The 27,545-nt window shown below is 42.5% G+C and overlaps 1 protein-coding gene across 3 annotated transcripts in view; it reads left to right on the forward strand.

Annotated features, from left to right (window-relative positions):
- Positions 1-273: 273 nt before the first annotated feature.
- LOC104927075 (A disintegrin and metalloproteinase with thrombospondin motifs 2) overlaps positions 274-27,545 on the forward strand; it is a 120,634-nt gene continuing 93,362 nt past the window's right edge. The window contains exons 1-2 of one of the 3 annotated variants that reach the window (XM_027282079.1): positions 274-395; positions 19,662-20,071. In XM_027282079.1, coding sequence (XP_027137880.1) covers positions 19,760-20,071 — 312 coding nt within the window. In that variant the 5' untranslated portion in view covers positions 274-395; positions 19,662-19,759. Of the gene's footprint in view, positions 396-17,766; positions 18,055-19,661; positions 20,072-27,545 lie in introns of those variants that run through there. The other 2 variants (XM_019265504.2, XM_019265505.2) reach the window with 2 other exon arrangements.

A 27,545-nucleotide genomic window follows, 5' to 3' on the forward strand; every position in this document is an offset into this window, starting at 1 on the left:
TGGCAAGACAGATGTTTAAGTATACAGTAAGCCATGTGTGTTGTGTTTGTGGATTTTTCTTGCCGCTGCCAAGTACTTATGTGCTTTAATGCCACAAGAAACCAGTGATTTTATCTACAGGCAGCATGTGTGTGTATGTGAGAGAGAGACTGTGTAAGGGTTAGCCTGTGCACTTATATGAACTCTGAATCTGCCCCAGCTTTATATGAATATGGAAACTAAATGGCAGAAATACTGCAGGAATCACCAGTTCATCTGTTTATGTTTCCACAGTTCCTCCCTCTGTCTCATTCGCTTCATTTCATGTGCACTGTACATCATCTCTGGAAGTCTGGGTTACTCAAGGATGCTGGTCTCACCTGTCAAGAGTCTCACTTATTGAGAATGTGTGGAAGGTATGTATTATGCATGATGGTCTGTTTTTAAGTAAGTACGGACTACTTTTTGAACTCTGACTGAACTCATGTCACGTGTGAAGGTGTCACCTGTGTTTTCCTTTACACCGGCCATGCACCCCCACCAGCTCATCTTTTCTGCTCTGCCCAAACTTGCAAACATTAATCCAGCTCATTAGCCTTTTAATCCAACACTGGTGCTGAAGTCATTGTGCGAGGACATGCTGGTACTCACCCATGCTCTTCCCATGGATTTACTTTGACATGGTCCTGTGAAAAGGTTTTTACTTTCGCCCATACCTCAAGATGTTATAATCTCTATATGATGACAAGTTGATGATAGCAAAGCTCTCTATATACATTTTACCTCTTAATAAGTGAAACGTGGCCACATCATCTTGCTTTTAGAAGGTTTTGTTGAAAACGTTGAAGGGGTTTGTACCTGTTGTGCATTGGCCATGCACATGACAAGTGTCTGACTGTTCATAAGTATTGATTTTTTTCAGTGACAGTTATTTTGAGGTGACATTTCAGAGTTGTTTTTATGCCTCACAAAGCTGAACTGTGTAGTGGCTGTTGTTCAAAACTATGAGATGTGTTAAATGAACTGACCGGAGGGGATTGACTGTATATAAACATTGACAGCAGACATTATAACACAGAGGAGCAGATTAATACTGACAAAGAGAATGCAGCAGACGACGTGTGATTCTGCGGCTGACAAAGACGTCCCCTTAAGCTCCTCTTGTCTATTATTCGGAACATCTATCAATTAAATTTATAACAAGGAGCACGGCTATATTTCATTATACAAGCCTGCATCACAAGACTATTTCTGTGTATTTATTACATACATCTTGAACTGTCTTTTGCTGTTTTTTTAATCATAAAGATCATTATGACATTGTGATCTATGACATCCTGGAATGAACTTTGGCTCGGCATCAACAAGAAGGCGAAAAGGATTTTCTTGGAATGAATGACTTGCTGATGTGTAGGTTTGAAAGGTTCCTGAATCCTGAATGTCCTGTTGCCTTGGTGTATAAGCACACACACACACACAGACATACAAAGTACATCCTAAGACTCTGCAAAATAGACAACGACACACTCGCAGCTCACAAACACGCTTGAATTGCAGCCTTGGCAACTGTTTTTCTTTCTTTTTTTAATTAGAGCAAAAGATCAGAGAAATACCAAGTGTCAATACCGCCGAGAATGAGAATATGGCAACGGCGACCTTTTAGAGCTCCCTGATGTTTTTTAATGTCAGGGATGGAGCATCTTGTTCTTTTCTGCCATAAGTTTGTGCCCCCTTGCCACACCCCCACATGGAAATATAGAGAACTGCAGACTAATAAGGGCCTTCGTTATTTTTCACTGGCTATATTTAGTTTCCCTCATTGGCAGAAATAGCCAGTTGGCATCAGACGTGTGGCTGATCTCAACAGGTCTTGAACCCTCTCGTTAGACTATGTCAACAGACTTTTTAGTGGCTGTCAACAGTGTGTAGATACAACAGCAGGAAGATCAGATAATAAATAAATAGTTCATGTTTGCCATGAAGTGCAGTAGTAAACACCACAGATTTTATGCCAGCATGCATGTTAATTTCTCAACATAAGCCAGAATAAAGCTGGTGTGGTTTGAAATTTGGGGCTGTGTGGAAAAAAAAAAAAGACTTATTCCCTTGTTATTCGCTACTTTAATTGGATCCAGTTAAAGAACGACAGCGGTGCTGTGAGGCACTTTTGCCACACTTAGCCCCGGTAGCCACATGCTCCTTTCCCACATTCCCAAAGCAGCAGGAGGAGAGGAGGATGAGATAAATCACCCAGCCTGGAGGCCCACTGGCTGGGATCATCTCTATCTGTTCAGCCCTCCCCTCTCCTTCCTATGTATAGAGGTGTTAGCGGTTAGTTTGAGTTTTAGCCTCAGGCTGTGGGACAAGGGAGGATTTCTGTGTGGCACTGGTGCCGTAGACAAGCGGATAGCAGCCTTATCTCCTAATCCTGTTAAATAAATGGGCCGCATTTATGTTGTCAGTAGGCTGGAATAAAAAGGACAGAGTAAGAATGTAATAGCCTGTAAGATAAATGTGCTCTTTGCCCTTCTCTGTGAATAGTGCTGGAGGTGTTGAAATGATAGCCAGGGAACTCTTTGACCCCCCCCGCACACTAGTGTGTTTGTTCTTCTTGTGAGCCATTTATGACTTAAAGCGATACGTTAAAAAGACTTTATCTCCATAGGCTGGAGAGATAGTGTAGATTTTCTTGCTAACATGATAAGTGCAGCAGCTGGTGGAAAAAGCCAGTGGAACAGATAAAGATAACAACAACAAGAAGGGCAGGTTTATCAAAGGCCGCGTCAGTAAGATTGAAAGTGAAGGAGAAATATTGCTCGAGTAAACAGTAGACACGGAAACAGTAGCAGTTTTGTGTGTGTGTGTGTAAGTGTTAGGTGTGTGCATGTGCTGCTCCATGTGTAAAGCTCATACAGTATGTGTACATGCTAATGTGCATACATGTGTGTGTGTGTGTGATCTCCTGTCCATGCATGGCTGCCAGTAGAGTGGGTTGGCCTGGCGGTTGGCCTACGTTTGTTTAGCTGTGAATTCTTCCTCCTGATCCAGTGATTCACAGCCTGTGGCTTAGGCGTTTGTGTTTGCGTGCCCAGAAAACACTAATCTGGAGCACATAGACCCAAGACCAGCATCACTGCTTCATTACTTCAATGCTTTTCCAATGGGCATTCAGTTACTGGAAATACAAACAGGTTAGTAAAAGTGTGAGCTTCATCCTGCGAAACGTTGAAACTGCTTTGAAATGTATTATTTTGTTCTAAACTGGAATGCGTGAAGCGCCGAGTATGTTTGCTCATGCAAAGTAGTTCAGTCACGCATAAGACGATCATATCAAATCATATCCAAAATCATCAGTGAGCTACTCTTTAAAACTTTTTTTGAAAACTCCCTCCTGTCCTGGCTGTGCCTAATAGAGCTGTAATAAAATGTCATGACGTTTGACCTCCGTTCCTCTTGGTAACAACAACATTAAACAACTACTTACAAAGTGTAGTGTTGAATTTGAAAACACAGCAACAAAAAAATAAAAAAAAGTGACAGAGCAAGAAAAACAGAAAGTCAGATGATCGTACAAGTTTAATGCGTAGGTCAGCAAACTTACAAGAGAAGAGGAAAAACACTGTAACTATTATGCAAAAAGTCCGTTCTTAACATCCGTCACAGTTTACAGGAAGCCTTTCTGGTTCAGATTTGAGCTTACTTTCCATATTTGAGCACGTACATCGTGCAGTGAAGGATTATTACTGACCCTTCACTTCATCTCTATATGCAGTCACTTAGATTACCTGGATAAACTGGTGGCTTGTTTACAGCTTGTCTGATCATCTGACTGTTCATGTTGATGATGCTGTGTTCCCAGATCTCTGCAATTATTGGTAAGTGCAACATTATCGCTACAGATTTCACTTTAATTCCTCCTTATACTCCACTGTATGATGTCAGGGCAAGCTGCCAGCTTCACCTCTCCCACTGGTTTTGACGTGTCTCTCTGTCTTGCTAAAAAAACAACTTGATTCTTGTCTGTATGACAGTTTCTACCTGTAGCTGAGAGCTGAAAGTCTCTCCTCTGGGCCATCCTCCTGACTTTAACAACCAACCAATACAATCAACAGGCACTTAGTTTGGGGAACAAACACCCAGTTATGTCAACCACAGGAATTACACCACTTTTTGACAAGCGCATCTTTCCTCTCTCTCGCACTTCATCTATAATAGCAGCACTGCTTTGAGCTCTCACACAGCAGTTGAGCTTAGACATCTCAGCTTCCCTTGCTGAAGTCATAAGTCATCCCGGTAATTTCCTAAACCTTAACTGCAACAGCAGTGAAACAAAGCCAGTCTGAGCAGCAGTCATGATGCCAGTCTCGCGGTCAAGGCTGTGTAGCCAATACTCTTAGCCTTCCTTGGAGCCGTGCTGTACATGTGACTTACTAAATGAATATCATTAGGAATGTTTCATTATTTGGGAAACTGCATAACAGTCATGGGTGGAGCTAATGAGAGAGAAGAAAAAGTGATTTTATAAATAGTGTGGTCGTGTGAGAAACAGACTTTGCAAGGCCAAAGGGACATGAAGGGGGTGTGAGGACCAGTACTGGCAGTACACTCCATTATTGTGTGTGTTTGTGTGTCTGTGTGGGACCCAGATGGACTGTACTGAGGTTACTTGGAGAGAAGAAAAGAGTCCTATTGCTTGGGAAATGGACTCGCCTTAAAAAACCTGTTGACTTTGCTACATCCTTCTAGAAAAACACTTTTGCACAAGATGTTGTCGTACTGCATCGCAAGCTGCCAAACTTCTTCCATGCAAGTTTGGTTCAGTTTGGGTGGGAGAGAAAGTTGGAGGAAAAGAAACAAAAGGGGGGAATGAGAGAGCTTGAAAAAGAGAGACAGAGGAGCAATGCAGTGAAAACCTGTGTATGCTTTTGCTTTTACCTTATTGAGGAAAAAGTCCTTACCCAACGAATGTTAGGATAAAAAAGTAAAACCTTGATCCAGATCCGTTTGCACACATTGCATGGATACTTTGACCGCACACACCCGTAAGGATTGCTCGGTGTTATACAAGTGGCCAGCTGGGTGGAAATCAATCAGGTAAACTAGGTCAGGGGAGGAGAGGGAGATGCGGGAGGTCTCAAAGGAGCAGGCCTTTGCTCCACATAGTAGGTGGATACAGAGAGATGCATCAACAAAATGCCTCTGGCCTCTCCCTAAGGTGCAGAAGACACATCAGGCACCCAGTACGTGTCTGTGTATGATGCATGAACACATGTAGACACATCATTTTCTCCCATGTGTTTGGCGGTTCCCGTGCTGCAACACATGTGTGTCCGCGGGTTACACAACATCTGATCCAGGCTCCGTTGATCTCCCTCCGTCTCCGAGGCGATGCCTTCAGACCCTGAGCCCAGTATTACCGAGGCATTACTGTCCTGACCACTCCTTTTCCATGGAAACTCCAATAAGAATCCACCGTGCTAAGCCCCATCCAGATAGACTGATGACCATGTTATGTCCTCAGTAACCTAATAAAAGCACCACGTAACGCTCGGCAGCTACGAACAGACAGGAGCGGCATTGGATGAAATCTATTCAGGACCAATTTCAGTATATCATACCAAATAACTGGTGTTATTGCATCCACAGCGTTTGCCGTATACATGGAGACATAATGAAGCACAGAATCAAATCAATGAAATACGCCCACTTTCATGTAATAGAAAAAGACACAGTATAAGTTTACATGGTTATTCAGGCTGTTCTTTCAATTATGCAATGCCGTGTTCTCAATATTTATCAATATTTATTTTTAGGCATTGAATTTAAAATCCTAAGTTATGTAATAATTTGATTATACGTCGACACAAATTATTTTGTGTCCTCAGCCTTTTGTGTGTGTATGTGTGAGACTGCTTCTCCGCATGAGCTGCAGGGCAGTTCCATAAAGTTTAATTATATGTTGCATTCCCAGTGGAAAGGCTGAGATTAAACTAAATTAAATTGTGTTGGGGTGCATAAAATGTTTCTGTGCTGTGGATGATATACACACGCTTGCACACAAGTGCACACACACACACACACAAAGGAAGGATGCCATGCTACAAAAGGGGTAGAATCCACTGTGCCGTTGTTTAGCAGCAATGCTCATGAAGCGAAAGCAGTTCTGGTACCGATTCTCGCCTACATATCAGTTTGTACGGCTGCTTTGTTTGCTGTGCAGTTATTTATTAGATGTTTCTAAAGAGTGTTTCTCAAGATCACAAAACATTACACCTTAAAGAGACAAAGACTCGCCATGACTTTAGTACATTTCTGGTAACACTGGACTGCTTTCCGTGATGGTTTTGAAAGATGATTCTCCACATTTTTAAGGTTCTTATTTATCTATCTAGCATGCTTGTCTATTTTCACATTTAGCAGACACAGGAGCAACATTAGCATTCATTTGGAGTCATATTTCTGACCCCTGGTGAATGTTAATCCAACATTCACTCTCCTTTTGTCTCCAACAACTACAGAGAAAAACATCAGGCTCTATAAATGCTAAATGTGAACTATGTTCACCTGCTAGTTGCTAACGTAGTGTGCAGTTTGGTGCTAGACTGGTATGTACAGTGGGTTTATCTGAGCTTTGTGTTGCAGGGTTGATGGAAGCGATGAGAGAATAAACACAGAGAAGACTGTAAAAAAAGAAAACAAAGAGCCTAAAACACTCCTTAGATCTGAGGAGAACTACATGATTCTCAGTGGGTTCGTCACCATGAGCAACTGCATGAAACATGCACCCTCATGTGCATATAAAGCAGTCATTAACACCTAATAAACTCTTTGGACTTAATTCCAATATGTCCAGAAGCTCACTTAAGAACTTTTCAGCCCTCTTCTCCTCCCTCTATAGTCTCATCAACTCCAGACTTGAACAGGATCAGTGTTTGGTAAACACCAGGATCGTAATGTTTGGTCGATCTTGTGAAATGCTTTTCTGTTTGCCGGGCTTGTTCCCGTTTTGGTTTACTTTCATAAGTTCTGGTATTCAAAATATGGCTCAGTGTGCAATGTGAGTGTCCCACTATTTTGAAATGGTATCAAAACACGGCGTAAGCTTAATTAGGATTAGGGCAGTGATTATGTTTTATTATCATAGCAATAATAGTATGACACATTTTACATTTAGCTATGTTAATCCGAGGATAAGTATTTATAATACAGAGACAAATATGGATTGGAACATTGTGTGTTTTTCACCACACTCTGATAGCTTGCTGTCCTCGTTGTTTTTATTTGCGGCTGGACTCGCGATGACTCTTATTTCTTCCTCTTTGAAGGTCCCTTTCCATATTTTTGCATACTTAGAATAACACAAAAGAACAGTTAATCACTTCAGTTACAGTGTTCACGTTGTGTTTGTTAGAATGACTGCATGTCTATAATTCCAGAGATCAAATCAGTCCTGATGTGTTTCATGTGGGGATTGTCAGTTCATGGTGGAAGTTACTCACAAATTATAAATATCTACTTGGGAGGAAGAGCGGTCATTCCCCTTTTATGAGTCAACTGCGTGACGTGTCAAAGTCACGTCATGCAGGTTTACTTATGTGGTTTGATTGATGTGTTACCTTTAAAGTCTTTAAAGTGGTTTGCTCTGGACTACTGCACTGTTGCACGAAACAAGCTAATGCTTGTTTACATGTGAAAATGACATGTGTCTACACTATACACAGTAGAAATATGGACACTATCTGTGACGTCACCCATAGGCTTCCGAAGCCAGCTGGCAAGCTGAATGATGTCTGGGTGCTCAATAGGGATGGGCGATATGGACTAAAAAATGTATCATGTATTGTATTGTAAATGTATTCATCAATAAACACCAATTCAGCCTAATCTTTTTGACTATAAATCTATCACCAAAATAATAATAAAGGCTAGGGGGAGCTGGTGGTGGGCGTGTCTATACCTGCTGAATGTAACCGCTGTGAAACTATCAGGAAATAACTTTTTATTTTGCTGATTTACAGCTTTATCGAGGCCAGTGCTCGCTCTCTGTTATTGTTGTCTTTGTCTCTCTCGCTCTTTTTCTCTTGTTCTCTCACTCGCTCGCTGTCTAATCATCGGACACAAATCAAATTAAACTTCTTTGTGTCATTATATTTTGCGGAGTAAATTGCGAGTCGGACTCAGATTTAGAAGCTTGTGTATGAAATAAACAAAGTGAGATCACACACACAGATAGATAATCAGAGTTTAGTCCGTGAATCCACCTGGATAGTCTCTGCTTCAGAGACATTTCAGGCTGTCTGTGGAGGTTTGACCGATCTGAGTGTCTGATTGGCTGCCGGAGTGTGAGGAAAGAGCTCCTCGCTCCGCCTTCCGCCACGTTCGTCAATATGCGTGTTGGGCTGCGAGTTATGTTATGCACATGCATACATCATCAATGGGAATTTATCGTTTTTATCATGGGATGACATATTCTTACCGTGGGGAATGTTTTTGCCGATAACATATTGCACATCCCTAGTGCTCAAAGGAGCCACCTGTACGGCACCCACATGTCACGCTGTTCATTATGTATAACTTTAATATCATTTGAACGGGTGAGTAGAAAAAATAAATCAGCCTGCGTTCCACCTCTTTTGCTCAAGCCTGACTGGTCAATACTACTTGGACCACAAATGAAAACCAGAGCTTCTGATTAATTGCTTACAGATTGTACATTCATATGCAGACATCTGTTTATAGAGATTAGTCTGTTAGATTCTGGTCTCTGTGATCACCTCTACTGTGGTTTGATACAGCTGAACTCACAGTTCAGTAGTTCTCTTTGACATATTTTCCTCGGGACCTCAATATTTGGTTTAAACACCTGTGCTGCATAACTTATATAATGACTTGTGTTTTTCTTCTTCACTGGGGCATAACTCTCCCAACCCGTCTAAAGAGGCTCATGTCATAATTTCCCACAAAAATGCTTGTGGTGTTTTAAAATGTATCCATTTTTATAAGGATCTGATTTGGGGTAAGACAGATACAGACTTAGTTTGAACAGAAGGCCAAAACAGAGAAAAGTTAAGTTTTGAAATTTTGTCAGCTTAGCGTGGATACACTTTTCGTTTGCACTGATAATTCAGTAATGATTGCCGGCTTTAAATCAGACGCCTCAACAGTCTGCTGCCTTTCCTCTTCCACTTCTTGTACTGTTGTCTCTCTCTTCCCTCCACCTCTTTTGCTGTCTCGCCTCTCCTTCGGCTGGTCCTCCATTCATCATTCTCCACCCTCACCGATTCCCTTATTTGTCAGCCATTCACGTCCTGTCTCCACCATGACACTCTTGCTCCTTTACCCTTTGGCCTGTGACCTCTGATCCAGCTGAAAGTACGACACAGGGTAGGGACGACAGGAATCATCCACTACTCCTGCTTGTTTCACAGACAACCAGTGCTCTCACACATCCATATGTGAGAGCCAAAATCCAAATATACTACAACATGAGGGCGTGGATTACAGTATATTTCAGTATGGCTACTTGTATAGATTTAAATATTGTTGTTATGCCCTCACAATGTAGTTTTGCGGTGACAGATATAGTGAGATCTATATATCCTTGGATTTCCTAAATGATGCACACTGAGGTTCATTTTGTTTATTATTATTATATATTACAAAATAATTAAAACTATAACTTTAAGCAGACTCAACACACCGTCATTAACGTCTCACAATGCACATGGCATTACAATCATATAACTTCCACTGTGCCTCATTAGGTAATATCTTCACACACTCTGGCTTCTATTTAATGATTAACACTGGCTGACAGCCTGTATGTTGACATCAACTTTGCATTCGATTAATAGTCAAAGAATTAATAGAGTCCACTACACCAGGGATAACATGCACACCAGCCTAATGCCAAAACATTAGTGCTGCATCAGTAAAAGCCCCTTCTATCTTTGTGTCACTGTAACACCAATGTCACACCAATCCCTTCAGAATTGAATGGTTCACGTGTGACTGCGCCAGCCTCGACCCTGAACCCACACCGTGCAGGAGAGGAGAAGAACGGTTTCCATTCAATTACCGAGCCTTCTCGCCCCCTCGCTCTCTGCAGAACTGATAATGTACCTACAGTACACGCGTATGCACGTGCATGTGCACGCATGTGGCTGTGCTATCATATTTCTCATTCTTCTAAAAGCTAAACATGCCTCTGAGGGATTATCCCACCTCGTGAGCAACACTGTGACTAAAAGTCCCTTTGTCCACTTGATAGAAAATACGAGCTCTGCTGACACAGATTTCAAATGACGGCATGTTACATAATGTTTCAAACCGCAACTTGCATCTATTAAAGTTGATCCAACTGGCCCCTGTTACAAAATGATATATTACATTTCATCATCAGACTGTCAACTGCTTTGGTTGCTTGGAAACATATTGCTGTGTATGTGTATGCGGCATTGAGTTGTATTGTCTTCTGGCCGTCCAGGAAAGCCTGTTGATTTTTTTTTCCATTGAAGAAACTAATTGCTAACTATGCAAGAACAGCACTGAGGTCCTGTTGGCAGTGGCTTCATATGTCGTACTGAATATAGGCAGGAGCTTGCTTACCAAATTAAAACAAAGTACATTTAAGGTCATACTAAACTGACCAACAACAAACTTAACCACAAGACTTCTGCACGGCAATACTTCGCCACAGAATAAGTAAATGAGACAGTGGAAGTTAAAATTATAGCTTCCTTCGTCGTGGAACCTACTTTTATACTCTTATAACTCTGTTAAGTTGGTTTGCTTTTTAGTGACAATGTGAATTCATACAAAGTACACAAAAGTTTAACTAGAGGTGAAAACTGCAGCGCTGTTATAAATTCTGTGTGAATGAGCCCTAATGATGTCATTTCCATCACACAGAAATTCCTGTTCAAACACATAAATTTATTTTTTTTTTCTGATGGGAAAACAAATTCTGTTTTGACTGCACACATCCCCTACCATAGTTTTTTTGGAAGAGATCTTGCGGATCCCACGAGTAGATTCTTGGTCTGCATCCAATTCCAAAGAAAACATTACTGAATTATTAGTAAAAATACACTCTTAAAGTTGTCGTAGAGGGAAAGACTCTCTGTGCCGGTGTGGCACCTCTGTGCACTCTTTGATCATGTGACAGGAGCTTCTTTGCCTTACTTCCTCGAATAGACATGGACTCTTTCCTTCTTTGTTTCTTTCTCTCTCTGTCTCCGACACACGCTCACATGCTTTCCCACCGATAATTACAGTACGACAATAGTACTCATTCCTGGGCAGGACCTTGAGCTTCCTGTGGTCAGGTTAAATGCAGTGTCCACTGTGCCACAGAGTTCAGGGAGCAGAATCCGTCTTCACTGGCATGGCTGCCTCCCTGTGGGATGAGGCACTGTTGGAATTAGAGGCCAGACCGCCCTCGATCATCCAGACCTGTTTTGACTCGAGGCAGCCTGGGAAAATCCACTTGTCCTGGTCAGTGGCACAGGACAGGTCTAAACAAAAATTGAAATCCTCCAGAAAAATACAAAATTGGATCCTAATCTTCTTAGCGGAGAGGAAGATTTAGAAATATTAATTTTGTGCTGAACAAAAGAGGAATTTAGAAAACAAGATTGCTTATTTCTCCAACATCTGTTTAAAGGGTTTATTTATTTAGTTAGTTTTTACTTTTTTTGTAATGAAGTAAAAACGCACTTGATTATTCGTTTTTTAGGAGAGCTGTGTTAGATATTGGTAATGCAGAAACAAGCACGCCTCCATGCTCCAGATCCACGGTGATCACTTATGAGAAAGGGCATCCGGGCCAATCAGATCAGTTAAGGGTGTAAAGGGAAATAGGCCAAAGGCACCCACTGAGAGCTTAGATAACATATGGTGCATGAACAGTCAATAGCCTAGGCGTAAGTGTGTCAGGATGTGTGTGTGTGACCGACTAAGTAAACACACACCTGAAGGTGGTCCTGCAGTGGACGGCGGTGTATTGAATAAGTAAAGGCGCTATTGACCTGAGGGTCGAGCTCCATGGGCTTTCACAGTACTGCAGCCAATGAAAAGTGAAACGTATTGACAAAATCAGTCAGTTCACTTACTGTGAAAGCATAAAAATCATGGCGGATACAAAACAGAAATCAGTGTATGGGGTGGATTGCTTTATCCATTTGTCAGTACTTTGTATGTCGCTCCATCTGCAATAGAATTCTGAATGTTGTTACATAGATGTAGAAAATGCCAGCATATCTTCCCCCACGATAGTCTATGAAATTCATTGTTTGTGTCACAGTCTCGCAAATCAATACCGCAGTCTTTGTTGCTCCTCCTGTTGCTTTTAACTGTGACTCACGGTGATCGATGTGCTGGTTGAAGTTGCAGATGTGCATTACGATTGTGGGTCTAAACTGGACATCACCAGTGATCAGAGCAAGACCGGCCAAGTCCTTTTCAGTCTTGGCCAGTTTACTATGTCTGGAAATAAAATTGTCTTGTGGTGTTAAAAAGTTCAAGTATTCTTTTTCTTGTGGGACTTTCAGCTTAACAGCTCTGATCAGAGTGGACCTGTCCATTGACTATTCAGATATATTCACGTAACTCCACATGGACAGCATTGCACAGATGTAGGTGTGTGTGTATGTGTGTGCACGCCTTATTGTGGTGTTCGCACAATTCCCTGTTCTCTGCCATCCATGTGGAGTTTTGTGGATTGACTTTCAGCAGCCACCTGTGTCTGGGGTTCATGGCTTTGGCCTGATGTGCTGTCATGGGGCTTTGATGCCTCATCATGTACCCTTTCTGAGACATTGGGAACACCTGTCCTTGCACTTACAAGGCATGCAAATACATGCGTACACACGGTGGCCTGCTGCTTGACCTTGCTAGGACAGCAGGAGTCGTTGGAGAGACAGGCCATGGCAGCCCTGCAGGACACAATATGGCATATGCTCACTCCGTATAGGCCTTAACACATGCAGCATAATCAAGTTGCGAGTGAGAAAAGGTGCATAATGCTCAGGCGGACTACACCAACAGCTCTTACAGCACTTAGTCAGACCGATGAAACACAAATTTGAGCACACAAGTATCATCTCATCTTTTAATTTCAAAACATTTCGTGAAGAACACCCCTTAGAAACAAGATGGCATTCCTTCGCTGTTGGCAACTGTGAAGGATAAAGTGGATAAAGTGAGCGAACATGATAACTTGGAATTAGAATCCATATTATCGACATACATCGCAACACATTGAAAACACAACAGATTTTCTCCACTTGTCTCATCTGACCATGTAGCTCTATTTCTCCACTCACAATCTGTTTGCACATGCTCAGGCAACGGACATCTGAACACCCACCACCCAGAGAAACACACAAACACGTGCCTGCACACAAACACACGCACACACACACAGACACACACAAGCCCCCGCCCTGCCAAACCTAGCTAAAATAACCTCCACTAACATAAGAGTTTGTGTGTGTGTGTGTGTGTGTGTATGTGCCTGTTTGTCTGGGGAAGAGGGATATTATTGTCTGTCTCTCCCCTGCTCCTTCCAAGTGCACTTTTCAAGGTGCAGGGCTTGGTATCTCCATGGAAACAGCAAAGCGACCAGGAGCGGTGTTGGGGTGGGGGCGGCGGTGAAGGAGGTGAGGGGTGGAAGAGACGGGCGACAGCGATGGTAATCGGCATGATGTTGATGTTTGGAGAGGGGGGTCCTCTGGTCACAGATAGGCATGCTGGGTACACAGCACTCGGGAACACCGTGACATTTTCATGTGTCGTGACAGACTGAAGGCAAACAGGGTGTGGCTTTCTTCTAGAGGTGTTTGTGTGTGTGCATCTGTAGTGATGTCTGTGTGTGTCTTTGTGTGTGTGTTTAAACAGCCCTGTGGAGATCTATGCACTGAGAGCCCAGGTGTGATCTCGATGCTTGGTGAAAGATGACCTCTCACTGTACAACACACACACACACACACACACACACACAAAATCTTTCTGTCGGTAGAGGGTCAGTGTCTGTGTTTGTATAGCAAAGACCTCCAGGTATTATTGGATTGTGTTTACATGTGCATGTGTCCATGCTGGCCCAGATATGTCCACCCCTGTACACTTTTCTCATCTTTCTCTCCCCCTCCCTCTCTTTCTTTTGACCTTTACTCTCCTCTGGTTACTTTTGCCTGTCTCTCCATCTTTGTTTAACATCTCTTTTTAGAAAAAAAAAATCCTTTTCGGTCTGATTTTTTCTGTCGCTTTTCATCTTTCTCCTCCTCTCCCTCTGCCCTTTCCTCTGTCTGAAACCTATCTAAGGCCTCTGCAGATGTATGCAGCATCTCTGCAGCGAGGCTCAATTAAAGAAAATAAAAATCAAACTTGCACACAACTCTAACAGCAGAGGAAAGGTTGGGCCTGGTGTTCACAGGAGATTTGTCTGTTTACAATTTTTTGTCTCTGCAGGTCTGAAAAGGTGGTCTTGGCCTCGTAGGTCGATGTGGAGGACACTAAATTTGCTCAATGATTTATGTTCATCACATCGCAGTGCAAAAATAAAGGTGTGGAGGTCAGGGTAGAGTACACGTTTGCCTTCAAAACCGGGTTCATGTCATGTCTTATACTAGTCTTGAGCATTTAAATTTTGCTCTGACCTCGATCTTCTTCTAACCGTAATGAAGTGCTTTTCTATGCCTAATTCCAACCATTCTTTAGTTGTCATGCACTTATTTCGCAAGATTAATCGAGCCACTGGCTCTGAACAGTTTGCAGATATGTGACTCGGACTATTAATTAAGATTAACAGGCTGTTTGATGTGTTGAAAAGAAACAAAAACACAAACTAAATGTGTTTTGGTGATGCTAAATAGTTGCAAATGAATGCCATTTGCAGGAGATGCAGTTGGTTAAGTCTGCATTCCAAAACTTGTACAAATCATAACTGAGCTGATCCCAGTTGAAAGAATTGAAAGAAACAAGATGAATGCTTTCAGAATGGCTGCACTCCTACTACATTGCTGGCATACAAGTCCTGAATAGTGCATGCATAGTAAGATACTGGATGATTCAGGAGATGGAGGTGGAAATTTATTCAGTCTGCTCTCCAGAGCTTCCTGTAAAAGTTCAGTGATGATGTGGCAACTGAGGAATCCCTGGAGTTCTTCACTATCCTGTTGTTCATGAAACCACTGCTAATTAGGAGGCATGGCCATCACAGAATCTAAAGAAATCAGTCAGTGTTGACACGACAAGGTGAACTGATGTGTACATGGACATATACCGTCTGAAAGGATGCTTTGAATCTTTATTTTGGATTTACTGTTTTCTGGAACTAGCACTTAAGAAAAGTGGAAAAAAGTTTTGTCTCCTCATACAAAATATTTTGAAGTTCATGAATATCATTAGAGACCTTCAAGATCAACTTTGTGTTTAGCATTTTGTTAAATGTCAGAAGTGGATTAAAAGTTAATTTCAAGTCAACATCAACACCAAAGGCTCAAGGGCATCTCTGTTGTCTAAACTCATACATCATTATCTGTTCAGACAGAATAACCGCGGGGAAATTCATGCTACATATACTGTATAGTACACAAAACATCTAATGACAGTTAAAAATCACAGTCAGGTTTTCACACAGATGTTCAGACACTGGTGGGTGTATTATGCAAATTAAGAAGATAGCATAAATATTAATGGAGAAATAACAAGCTCAATTATTGACATGCCAATCACACATAGAAGGTGATGAGCAGGGGTGAACAATGTTTCATATTTGTTCCAACAAATTCACTAAAGAACAGAGTTCTAACCAGGAAATAATGACACAATTAGAGATACAACAGATTCAATGACATTCAGCTGATGAAAAGGCCACCAAGACAACTGACACTTATTTAGTCCCATATTCACAATATTGAGTTACCTGTGGCTGCACATTAATTATTAGATGGCATCAACTACAGTCTGCCTTTGGGTTGCAAGTAATCTGTGCACAGACATTGCAGTGGACAGTCTTTACAGAACTTTTCTCTGACTGACTCTATGTGCAGTGATACTTAAAAAAATGAAAAATGACATTTTTGCTGAAGGAATTTATTTAATTGACTGATTTAGGTGAGTAAAAACATTTTTATAATTCATTTATATTACAGTTTTATGAATAATTATGACATTTATATAAAAGTTGATTATCTACTGGCCTCTAAAACATGAAGCTTTGCTGCTCTTCTCTCTTTTTATTTGATTTTCAATTATTCGCGTGTTTTGTTCTCAAAACAAGCAAATTGACATCGAAACATCAAAACCTGTAATGGATTTCCATTATTTTATAATTATTACTTATAAACTAAATGAGAATGAACAGATTAATTGATAATAATTTTGCAGCCCTGTTGTGAACTAATATGAATAGGAGTTGCGGCAGCAATGACTTTGGTAAAACAGATAAACTTACCCTGCACTTCAGGAGCAGTGTTGACAATTTTATAATTCTTGGTCTCTTCAAGGCCGACTATTTTTCTTTTTTTTTTTTTTTTTAAATGAATGATTAAAAAAATATTTGCCTGCACCAGACGAAGACACCGAGTTCATGTTATATTTTCTGTGGCAGATGATAACTTGCATTGGCAAATTAGTCTGGCAATGACTCTAGATAAATAGAACAGGACAACCAAGTTATAAGAGTGTAAGAGTGATGGACTGTTGTTTATGTGTTAAGTTTTTGCTGCTCTGCTGTATCTTTTGCAGTTCATGCAGCCAGTGTGCACGCAAGAAGACAATGATTTATTTGTTTGGAGCTCTTACATTGGTTTATGCTGCCTTGAAAATCAATAGAGTATGAAAGAAATGAATCTTTTAAGTTACCATTCGCTTAATTGGGACTGAACAGACTCACCTTAACACCTGATTTTGGCATGACTTCACATATTTATCATTAATTCTTGTTAATTCATGTTGTTTCTTGTGCTAGTATTATTTTACTTGGAGTAAAAGAACGTAATGGCGTTTTTCTTCACATCGGTTGAATGCTCGCCTCACACTCCTCATCAGTGTTTACAGCAATATAAGATTAGTGGTCAAGAGGGGTAAATAATGTGCTAAATGAGGCCAATGCAGGTTAGGACTAGTAAGACTTCTCTCTTCTCTTTCTTTTTTCTTTTTTTCTTCTTGTGTGTGTAAATTGGACCCTTGGGCCTTGCAAACCTGAGTGCGTTTACGCAGGTCGGCCACACGGGGTGCTGCTGCTCATCCAACCCGGGACGCTTGACGGGATATTCAAAGTTTATGCAAGGCTTGCAGCACATCAGACACCGGCGGACCGGAGTGTTGAACGGTAGTTTTGATACCAGAAAGAGCATCCAAGTGGCAAAAAAAATAAAAAAAATCACTTTTGGTGCGTGTGATGCAGGAGGAGTGAATAAAATAAAAAAAATAAATAAATCAAAAGCAGCTTGATGGTGAATTTCACCGCATTTCTTGTCGATAGGAGCTGTCAGCAGGCCTGTCAGTCAGTCAGACAGTCAGTCTGCAGCACGGTCAGCGCTCTCATCTCACACAGCGGAGACACACACTGGGAGCGCGTGGGCACCCGGTGCCCGGTTTGTGTGCGCGCGTAATTGTGTGTGTGTATGTGCGTGTGTGTGTGTGTGTGCGTAGAGTTGTCAGAGCACTAAGTCAAAGAGAGGGAGAGAGGAGAGAGAGGAGTTGAGCGAAAGAGAGACATAGAGGAGGAAAGAGGAGGAGAGTTAAGTGTGTGAGTGTGTGTGTGTGTGAGTGAGAGAGTGAGAGAGAGAGAGAGAGAGACCTCGGCTGAGAGGAGGAGAGAGAGAGGGGAGGAGAGCTCCGTCTCTCCCGGTGCACTTGGCAGTCTAGTTGCGGGCTGCTGTGCTGTTGCTGTCGTGGCGTGGCTGGTCGCGCCAGGCGGGGAACTTCACCACACTGGAGCCCGGAGTCCCACTCTCTCACCTGCGCAGTTCGGAGCTGCCATGGGTCTCTCGCCTGGATTTACTGTCCTAATTATTCTACCGGCCTTTCTGCTGCACACCAGCGGCCTTTACATCGCCAGTAGCGTTGGTACGTACAGTAACAGTTAAACGTGGTCAGTGTTTATGTTGTTCTACGTATCTTGCTGATCTCTCATCAGCAGAGCTGCACGGGGCTTTTTTTTTTTTTTTTTTTTTCCCTTCATGCGCTCACTGGGAAGTCTGAAAGCTCAACGTAGCAGCAAAAACACTGTCCTGTTTCCCCCTCTTTCCTTAGGTTTTTGGCATGCTTTTTGCAGCTTTTGCAAACAACATTGCAGGACGCATTTGCAACTTCTGTGCGTCCTGCTGTGGTGTTTGCAAAGGGGTCTTTCCGAAAGGTCCCTGAGCGGTGCAAGCACTGTTGTGATTTGCTTTCTCCCATCCAGGGGATAATGTTATCTGGGGGTGTAAAGGGGCATCAGATGCACCGGTTTATTGTCGGATTTTGCAGGGAAGTAGCCTAACATTATCTGATTCTGCCGCTGTCGCATCTATCGATCTGTCACAGGACGCTGGAGTCGGATGTCAGCCTATTGATCACACTATTATCAAATCATTCCTCTAACATGGGAGCTCAAGAAATATTAACAGCGTGTTTTTAGGTTTTGTCAGTCAACAAACTTTATAAATTAAATATGACAGATGACTAACCAAATAATAAAAACGATGATGATACCAAGTGCACCTGAGGACTATTTTTAAGGTGATAACACAAGTGTCTCTGACTCTGCGATGGCACTGACACCTTAAAGTGGCCTTGGCTCACTGTGTATGTGTGTGTGAGTGTGTGTGTGTAGGCGCGGGGAGCATCTCTCGGGTCGTCTCCAAATTGCACCTGTGTTGTCACTGTCACATGCGAGCAGTTTTTAAATGTACAGTGTTTGACGACAAATTAAAACACGTATCTTTGCCTAATTGTGTAATAATTAGACACAATCATGTAAATTAATGATGGTGATTTGATAAATGGTTGCAAGATGCATTCCAACGTGCATCACATCTCTTAAAAGCGCACTGTAAGATAAGAATGTCAGTTTCAATCGCCGGATCTTTTTTTTTTTTCAGTTGCTGTCGAGGTTATAGAGATTTTTTTCTCGGATCGAGCAGCCTGACAGTGAGAAAACAGCACGAGAAAGCCGCAATTAGCACCTTGATCTTATACTGGCTTTCCTGTTGACGGTGGAAGGGCACAGAAGGTGTCAGGAGCGCAGCGCGCACTGCTGAGGCTGCCGTTTCCAAACGCGCACTGCCGAGCACAGGGGTCGCCTCTGGGTTCATGGGTGGGGCTGTGATAGCGTGTGTGTGTGAAAGGTTACTGATTTCATTTTATTTTATTTATTTATTAGTGTGTTCCTTGTGACGCAGAATTAGGAATAAACATTTCCATGGTATACTTGAAATGTTTCTAATCCCCCTGTTCATCTTTCTCTTCACCCTCTACCCATGACTCCACTGTTTATTCCCCATGCTTTTCCCATGACGTCCCCTCTTCTCCCACCTCTAATCTTCTCCCCCACCCCCACTTTTTCCACATTCTTACATTTTACTCACCAAATAACATTCTTTCCTTCTCTCTCACCTGCTCCTGGCTTATCCCCCCCTGCCTCCCCTCACCCATAACCTCCTCCCCGCCTCTTAAACTGTCCTGTTTCCCAGACTCCCTGCAGCATGTCCTGGGGGAGTATGGACTGGTGAGGCCGATCAGTGTGGACGCAGAGGGCCGCTTCCTGTCACACGCCGTCTCGGCTGGCCGCATGGCAGGAGGGCAGCCCCGTAGGCGCCGGAGGAGGGAGGTAGGAGAAGGCAATGATGAGTGGGAAGAACCAAAAGTAGAGCCCGTGGCCAATCAGGAAAGGCTTTACTACAACGTCACCATCTTCGGCCGGGAGTTTCACCTGCGCCTGCACCACAATGCCAGGCTGGTGGCCCCCGGAGCCAAGGTGGAGTGGCGTGATGACAGCGACAGCACCCGGCACTCTGAGCCACTGCATGATGAATGCTTGTACGTGGGTGATGTCACAGACACACCAGGAGCCACCGTGGCCATCAGCAACTGTGACGGCCTGGTGAGTACCTGCACTCTGCTCTTACCTTTCTGACTGCTGTAGGGTTCACTGACCTCGCTGTAGAGGTATGTTGACAGAGTGACGTATATATAAGTATACAAGCAGATTTGTGCTCCTTGACCCCGTTACTGTCCCTGGTGAGTCTTTCTGGTTGACCCCGTAGCTCAGAGGTTGTCATGGGGTGCAATGATGTCCTTTAAACCAGTTCTAACACTAAGCTTGCCATGAGAAATACCTGAGTCATGTTTTAATCCCACTGTCCTCTGCCTCTTTTAGTTTACTCATGTTAATGGGGGGGAGGGTTTATTAAAGGAATAGGTTGATGTTATACAGATAACTTTACTATGTATGACTACATCTCAGTGCAATGCTTTAAGAAAACATTTTGCTGCTTTGTACTGCTCACTACACATCAATAGAGAAGCACTGGACAAATAGCTGGCACCATTATTGCATTTGAATTGAAACTGTTACCATAAAATATTTTGGTTGCACAACAGTTGCTTGAAGAGCCTGAATTGTAGATGCTTTTAATAGAGCAGATGATGAATAGAGGAAAAGGAAAAGAGATGGCAAACAGTTGGTGAATGGCTGTCGGCAAAAGAGAGAAGTGCGATATAGACAGTGTGAAGAATGTGCACAGGAACTGCTGAGATGAGAGGATGCAGAAAGATGGAGACCAGTGCCTGAGTAAGAGGTGGTAGGGACAAGTGCAAGAGATGGATAAAGACACAGAGGGTACAAAGGCAAGTAAATAAGAGTAAAAATGGGCAAAGGATGTGTACTGGGAATGATGAACTTGAGAGTTCCCCTCATTAGCAAAAGTGTTCATTAGTCAGGCAAATCAGCCTACCACTGGAGCTGAGGAGCAGCGACTGGATCCGTTTAGGGTTGAGGACACAAGGGACTGAGCGAGCAGCTGAGAGAGCAGGCAGGGAGCCAGGACAGCACAGGCCTGACATGCCCACTTAGCCTGACACCAGCCAGCAGCAACTCACTGCTGCTGTCATTCCAGGGCCTATTTGCAATTTCTCAGAAAGGTTATTGTGTAGTTGGTTACAGTCAACAGATTACTAGTCACCACTGGCCACTGGTTTGTTGAGTGGCTGAATGAAGCGCCTGATTTCAAAAGGAAAGATTTGAATGTTTCCAAGTCTGACTTACATTAAACAATGCAATACACCCAAACAGGTTCTGTTCATTATAATCATCCCTTCCCAGTGTGATTCCAATTTAAGTCCACTGCCCTGTCTACATGCAATAATTCTTAAAGGTATCCTGTACAATTTCCGACCACTAGTTGCGCTATAGAGCAATATTTTAATAAGTAGGTCCCCATTTTATTTGTATAATGTGCAATTAATAGGCATTCTTGTTATAAATTATTCCACTGATCAACAGTCGGTGGTGCTTACACAATGCATCAAAGGAAATATGGCAAATATGCAATCAAAATAAGCAGCTTTGCAAATGTTTTATGATGTAGGAAATGCATACAGGCTTTTGTGGAAAAAAAACACTGAATGTAAAGATTGTTTTCTTTTCAAGAAAACTACACAAGTGCATTCAAAGCTAATATTTGACTCCAGCAATCATAGCAAGACAAATCAAGTGGGTATCTTCCAGTGTTCTGGTCGTTTTAGCACAAAATTCTCTCTTTATTATACGGTCTCTCCACTGGAGCTCAGCAAGAAAACATAAACAGGGAATTTCATCCTAAATTGGACATAGGTTAAGAATATATTCACTTTGTGTAGCTCGGTGTTTTTGCACAGAATAAAGACTGTGGATTTTGTCTAACCCATCACTTACATCAGAGTTGCATTAGAGAGAGATCTCTTCAGGGCTGGTATGGGCAGGAGGAATCATCACAGCAACCAAAACCTATTCCACTGTGAGTGAAGGCATGTGTGTTTAAAACAATGGCAACCCATCCTTTTAAACCACGTCTGCTGAGGCTGTTTCCTAAATCTAATCTCAATCTCTCTCAATAAAATGCTTCTTCTTTCGTAATTGCTGTCACAGATATGTGCATAATACTTAAAGTTATGTTGTTTCACTAATTTAATGCCACAAATAGGACAAAAATATTGTTTATGAGTGCTGTCATAGTCACACTGAATTATGAAAGCAGAGAAATATCCCTTTTAATAATCACATTAGTGCTGTCCGCTTATATTTAATTTGTTTCTCCCCGCCCCTGAACAACTCATGTCATTACTAATCAGTTCTTACAGCCTCCTCGAGCATGCCAAGAAATACAGCCAAGCTCTGTCAGCCTCTGCCTTTTTAAACTCAGCAGAGCCACATAGCCCAGCTCTGCCCTGCTGTGCCCACTTCCTCAGTGACCCAGACACCTGGTTAGAGCTTTTTTTTTGCCCTGTGTTGCCATTCACCAGCCAAGAACCTCTTGCCGGCTGTGATGCAGAGTGCGTGATGGGAAAGGAGACAGAGAGCCAAGACAGGGGCAGATAAGGTTCAAACCAAAATCCCCCCTCCCCCATAGAAAAAAATAATAATAAAGAGGCAGAGGAGGGAAAAGGGCAAAGGGTATAGATTTCAAGAAGTAGCAAATGACCAGAATAAATAAGAGAGGATGAGAGAGCACAGGAAAAAAGGAAAAATCTCTGAATGGACAAATGACCTTTGGAGGGAATTGGATTTCTGTGAACAGAAGCTGTGATCAGCTGGTTAGTTCTCTGGATGGTTGAGAGGAGGCAGCACACTGTACAGTGTAAGGACTTGGGAGTGTGTTGTTTGTGTGTACGCGTGCGCGCATGTGCTTTTAGTCCTAGATCAGTGCAGTGCAATATGAAATGAAACTGCAGCTGAGACTGTGTTTCTGTGTGTGTTTGTGTACGCAGAAAGCAAAATGTGGGACTGGATGAATCAAATATTTGTATGTGTGTAAACACTGATTGTCTGTTTGAATTAAAGATGAACGCATTTGGGTTTGAAATCTTCATTTAATAAGAATGACAAGATGTGTCATAGTAGGAAAATAACAGGTGCAAAAAAATACATAAAAATAAAATTCACGCTGGCTGATTTCCATTTTCCATTTGGTTTCAGGGTCTTGGTTTTGTGTTTGCTGGCTCACTTAACAGAGCCACTTTTAATATTAATTGCACCTATGATTTTCCTACTATGGTGGACAGGTGAAAAAAAAAAAGCCTATTTAGAAACCGCAAAAATCATCAGAAAATGTCTATGTGTATTCAAATGTAGTCAATGGTTAATGATGGCCATTTCAGAAAGGCTTTTATTCAGTGGTTGAGGTTGGAGGTACAGAAGAACTGTTCTAGGTCCGTTGGTACAAATGAATGGAGGATTGCAAGTTGGATAAAGACACTTGTTGAACTGCATATATATTTCATCTGTGCTTATATTTGTGTTTAATTATGTTTTTTATTGACCTAAATTCTGACAATTTCTTGGCAAAAAAGTCGATTCTGACAAGAAACAGCAGGAAATACCAAGATTTCAATACCTGAACTTAAATTTAACATGGACGCATATTTGTGCACTTGTCTGTGAGTGCGTGTTGTGTCCAGGACTCTGGTTCGACTTGTGGTCTTCCCCTCAGCCTCACCTACAGTATTTGTTTGTTGAGATGTGGAGGCTGTTAGCTGTGTTGGCCGGATTTTGTGCACATGTGGGTGTGAGGTCAGGTGTATTCATGTGTGTGTGTTTGCATTTGTCTTTTTGGGATCTCATGTGGAATTTTGAGCGTCAGCCTCTGCTTTTCTTTTTCTTCTTTGTAGAAGAGAGACGTAGTGATGAGGGTTAAAGGGTTGCAAAATTATTGCTATTTAATTTTTTCCATGATGAATAATTCTGTCATTGTGGCATAATCAAGTAGTTAAGTAGGGACTGTCACACTGTACACAGTGTGCTTACAGTGTCTGGGGGCTGTCAAACTCTCAGCCAGAGATGCATTTCATTTTCACTTTGGCATTCATTTTCATCATGTAAATCAGTGCCACTTGTATATTTAAGATTTTTTCTGGCTTTGATCAAAGTCGGTACCCTTATGAACTCTGTGTATCAGAGCATAGACATGTTCTCCACGCACTCTTCTCCAAGAGTTTAAGTTGCCAAAAGCACAGACATCATATGTGACCAATTCTAAACTTTGAATGCTCAGCATGCGCCAATGTGACCCAGCAAAAGTTAGAAAATGGAAACTTGAAGAAGAAAAGAACAGACCATCATTACATCAAAATGTAAAGAAATGAAAAGACAGACAGAAGTTAATAAAATAAAGTCACAAAAAGTCTTAAATATCTTTATCTTCCACCACGATATCCTTCACTTTTAAACTAGGGCAGGTAGAGTCACAAATGCACAGAATGTTAGAGCTGTGTTGTGATGTTTAAATAATCCATGCAACCAATCTTGATTAATAATTATAATAATTACTATACTTGTGGCATGTTGAGAGACAAACACACACACGCAACTCTTGGTGCACCAACTCGTGGGGCACATCCATATATATATATTATAAATATATATATATAGATAGAGTTTCAGGTCCAGTCTTCCAGATGGGCCACAGCACCTGAGATAATCAGCGACTTCTGACAAATGGTAGGGCAGCTTCAGGTTACCGTGGGAACAAAGGGTCACACAGGTGTATGGTAGCCGATATGGGGTGCACGCAGGGCAGAAGTAAGATCCAGCTGGCCGAGAAGTGCTCGTCAGACTTTGTAATAGAGGTTGTGTGTCGGTTTCCTGTCATCTTGCGTTTTGCTCCAAAAAATTCAGGTGGGTGCACACACACACACACACACACACACACACACTCACACACACACACACACCTGGAAATGACATGACAAGACACATGTTGCAACAGCTGTGATGTACATTGCACACCTTCACACATACATGCGATAAACACACTGCAGATCTTTGTTGAAGTGGTAATTGTGTGCTCCGACACACGTGAACACACCTACAGTATGGTCAGATGTTCAGACACAAACAGCAGCGAGAAAAAAAGAAAAGAGCAAAGTTCCCCAGAACCATCTTCACCTCGCTGCATGGCAAAAAAAAAAAAAGAAAAAAGAAGAAGAAACCTGTGCACACATTTCTCTTATTGTCTCCACCCATCGCCTCTCTTGCTCTATCTCCCTCTGTCTCGTGTTTCTTGGCCAGCAGCGGTAGCATCAAGCAGGAGAGCTCTCCTAATGATGGTATTAAAAGAGTCAGGAAAATAACAGAGAAAGAAAAAGAAAGTGGCAGACAGCTTTTTGCTCCCCAACACCCACAGATTCAGAGCTCCAGCAAAAAAAAAAAAAAAAAGCGACAGCAAAAGACAGTGCTCCTTTAGTGAGCAGTCTTTGTCTGTTTTTAGCAGCAGTTCTGCTCCCAAGCCTTGATCAGACAAGTGGTGTTGAGGGGTTAAGGGTATTGCCCACTGTCTGTCAAAAAAAGTTTAAAGCCATGAAGACAGATCCAGATCTAACTAACTAGAAAACATTTCCTCCCTACAATAGAGGCGTCACCATTTGCTGGCAGATAATTAGTCCTGATCGGCTGCAGGTGTTGCCCTTTGTATATTCTTATACGACATATTTATGTATGGCTGTGTGCTTCAGTCTGTTCATGTGTGTTATTAGTGCACAGCAGGAATGCTGGAAGGCGGCTGTGTTATTTTGGTGCTTTCATTGAAAAGACTCAAACATCAACAGCAGGGAGAAATGCCAAAGCATTGACAGGTACTTTATTTATTTCTTTTCTGTGGGCGGGTGCTTGGAGGTGGCACATTCTTTGCAAATACGACTAAAATCAGGGTCGCAGTGCTAATTTAATGTAATGATGTTATGATTGTAATTTCTTTCTATAATTAGAAAGATTGTACAGTTGCTTAATATTACAAAGCCACTTAACACACACGCACACAGTCTGCATGCACACCTTTAAGTGTGTGCCATCAGAGGGCTCTGAGAGTGTTTTGACAGAGAGACAGGCCGATCACAAGAATAGCCCCAGGACTACGGTAAATGCCGGCGACACGGACACTTGCGCCAGCCATGCCCCTGGAATACGCTCAGTCATTACCTCCGCATTAGGAGTCAATAGAGACGGCAGCCCTGGGCTGAGCCAACTCATCCATCCATCCAGTCAGCCTGGCAGTTAAGCTTGGTCAGGCGTGGCAGCTCGCTGGGCCCTACAGTGTGTTATTCCATCCCGGGTCACACGATAAGCAGCTCTCAACTGTAATCAGCTCAAATTGAAATGATGACATCAATTACAGCACGGCACACAGCTGTTATTGACCCCAGCCCTCGCCGCCTGCGTGGAGTAGCGTAGTACGTAAGGGTGATGGTTGAGGAGCGCCTCCAGGAACCGCATGGCTGGAGGGAGGGCCGGGTGCAGGAGAGACCAGACTGCTGAGGCATGGTATGAATGGAGAGACAGACAGCGAGCGAGAGAAACGTGTTCTCGGTATCTGATTGCAGGTTCCACCCTGCAGTGTAGCTCCACTCAAACACACAATTACTCAATCTAGAGCTATTATCAGACAGAGAGAGAGAAACAGAGGGAGAGAGGCAGACAGAGGAACACTATACAGAGCAAAGGAGTGCTTTTACCAGAGCTGTGATTACTGCCGCTCACTCAGTGCACTTAACCAGCCCCCTTGACTCTCTTTCCTCTCGCTTCTCTGTCATTCACATAGTGCTTGCTCAGAGCACATTGGTTTGTTTGAGTGGTTGAAATAACAGGATTCATCTGAGAAAAATAGAGCAGTGGAATCCCAATGATTACAGGGGAACACCTCCGTGATGTCACGATTACAGCAGGATATTTTGATACTAAAATCAGCTCCGACAGTCTGGAATGTCGGCGCACGCGATGTCAGCTTTCTGGAATCCGTGATGTCATCGTGATATTCCAGACAGATGAATTATCGTCATTATTTACATTGTGCAACTTAATCAGCTGGAACATGATGAAAATCACTCTACCTCCTTCCCTAAAGGTGAGTCCCGATTCCCCAAGAAAGAAATTTGTATTGAACACGATGTTAAAGGCAGATTTTTAAATGTTGAATGTTGTATTCAAACACAATGATCCATATTTTAATGCAAACATGTTGTGGCTCTCCTCCCACTGTGATGTCTCAGTAAACAAAATGTCCACATGGGTCCAGAGTAGTGTACAAAATGGATAACAGCATTATTCTGTGGGGTCGATGGAAATAAAAACAGTAATAAAGTAGAAAATAGACCAGGCTTTGTTGGAAATCTTTTTTCCTGCCTGCCAGACAGCTACCACCAGCTCGCCTGTCAGTCAATCAGTCAGCCAGCCAGTCCCACAGGCTGCAGGGCCGTGCAGGAAACTGATCGATGCTAGCCACATCAGCAGTTCTCTAGCTAACAGGCCCCAGCAGCCTCTGTAGAGGATCTTGGAAACAGGACGAGACATCCTCCTCATGTTCCAGTGTTTTAACATCACCCTCTGC

This window comes from Larimichthys crocea, chromosome I (assembly GCF_000972845.2).
Source record: "Larimichthys crocea isolate SSNF chromosome I, L_crocea_2.0, whole genome shotgun sequence".
Classification (NCBI taxonomy): Eukaryota; Metazoa; Chordata; class Actinopteri; family Sciaenidae; genus Larimichthys; species Larimichthys crocea.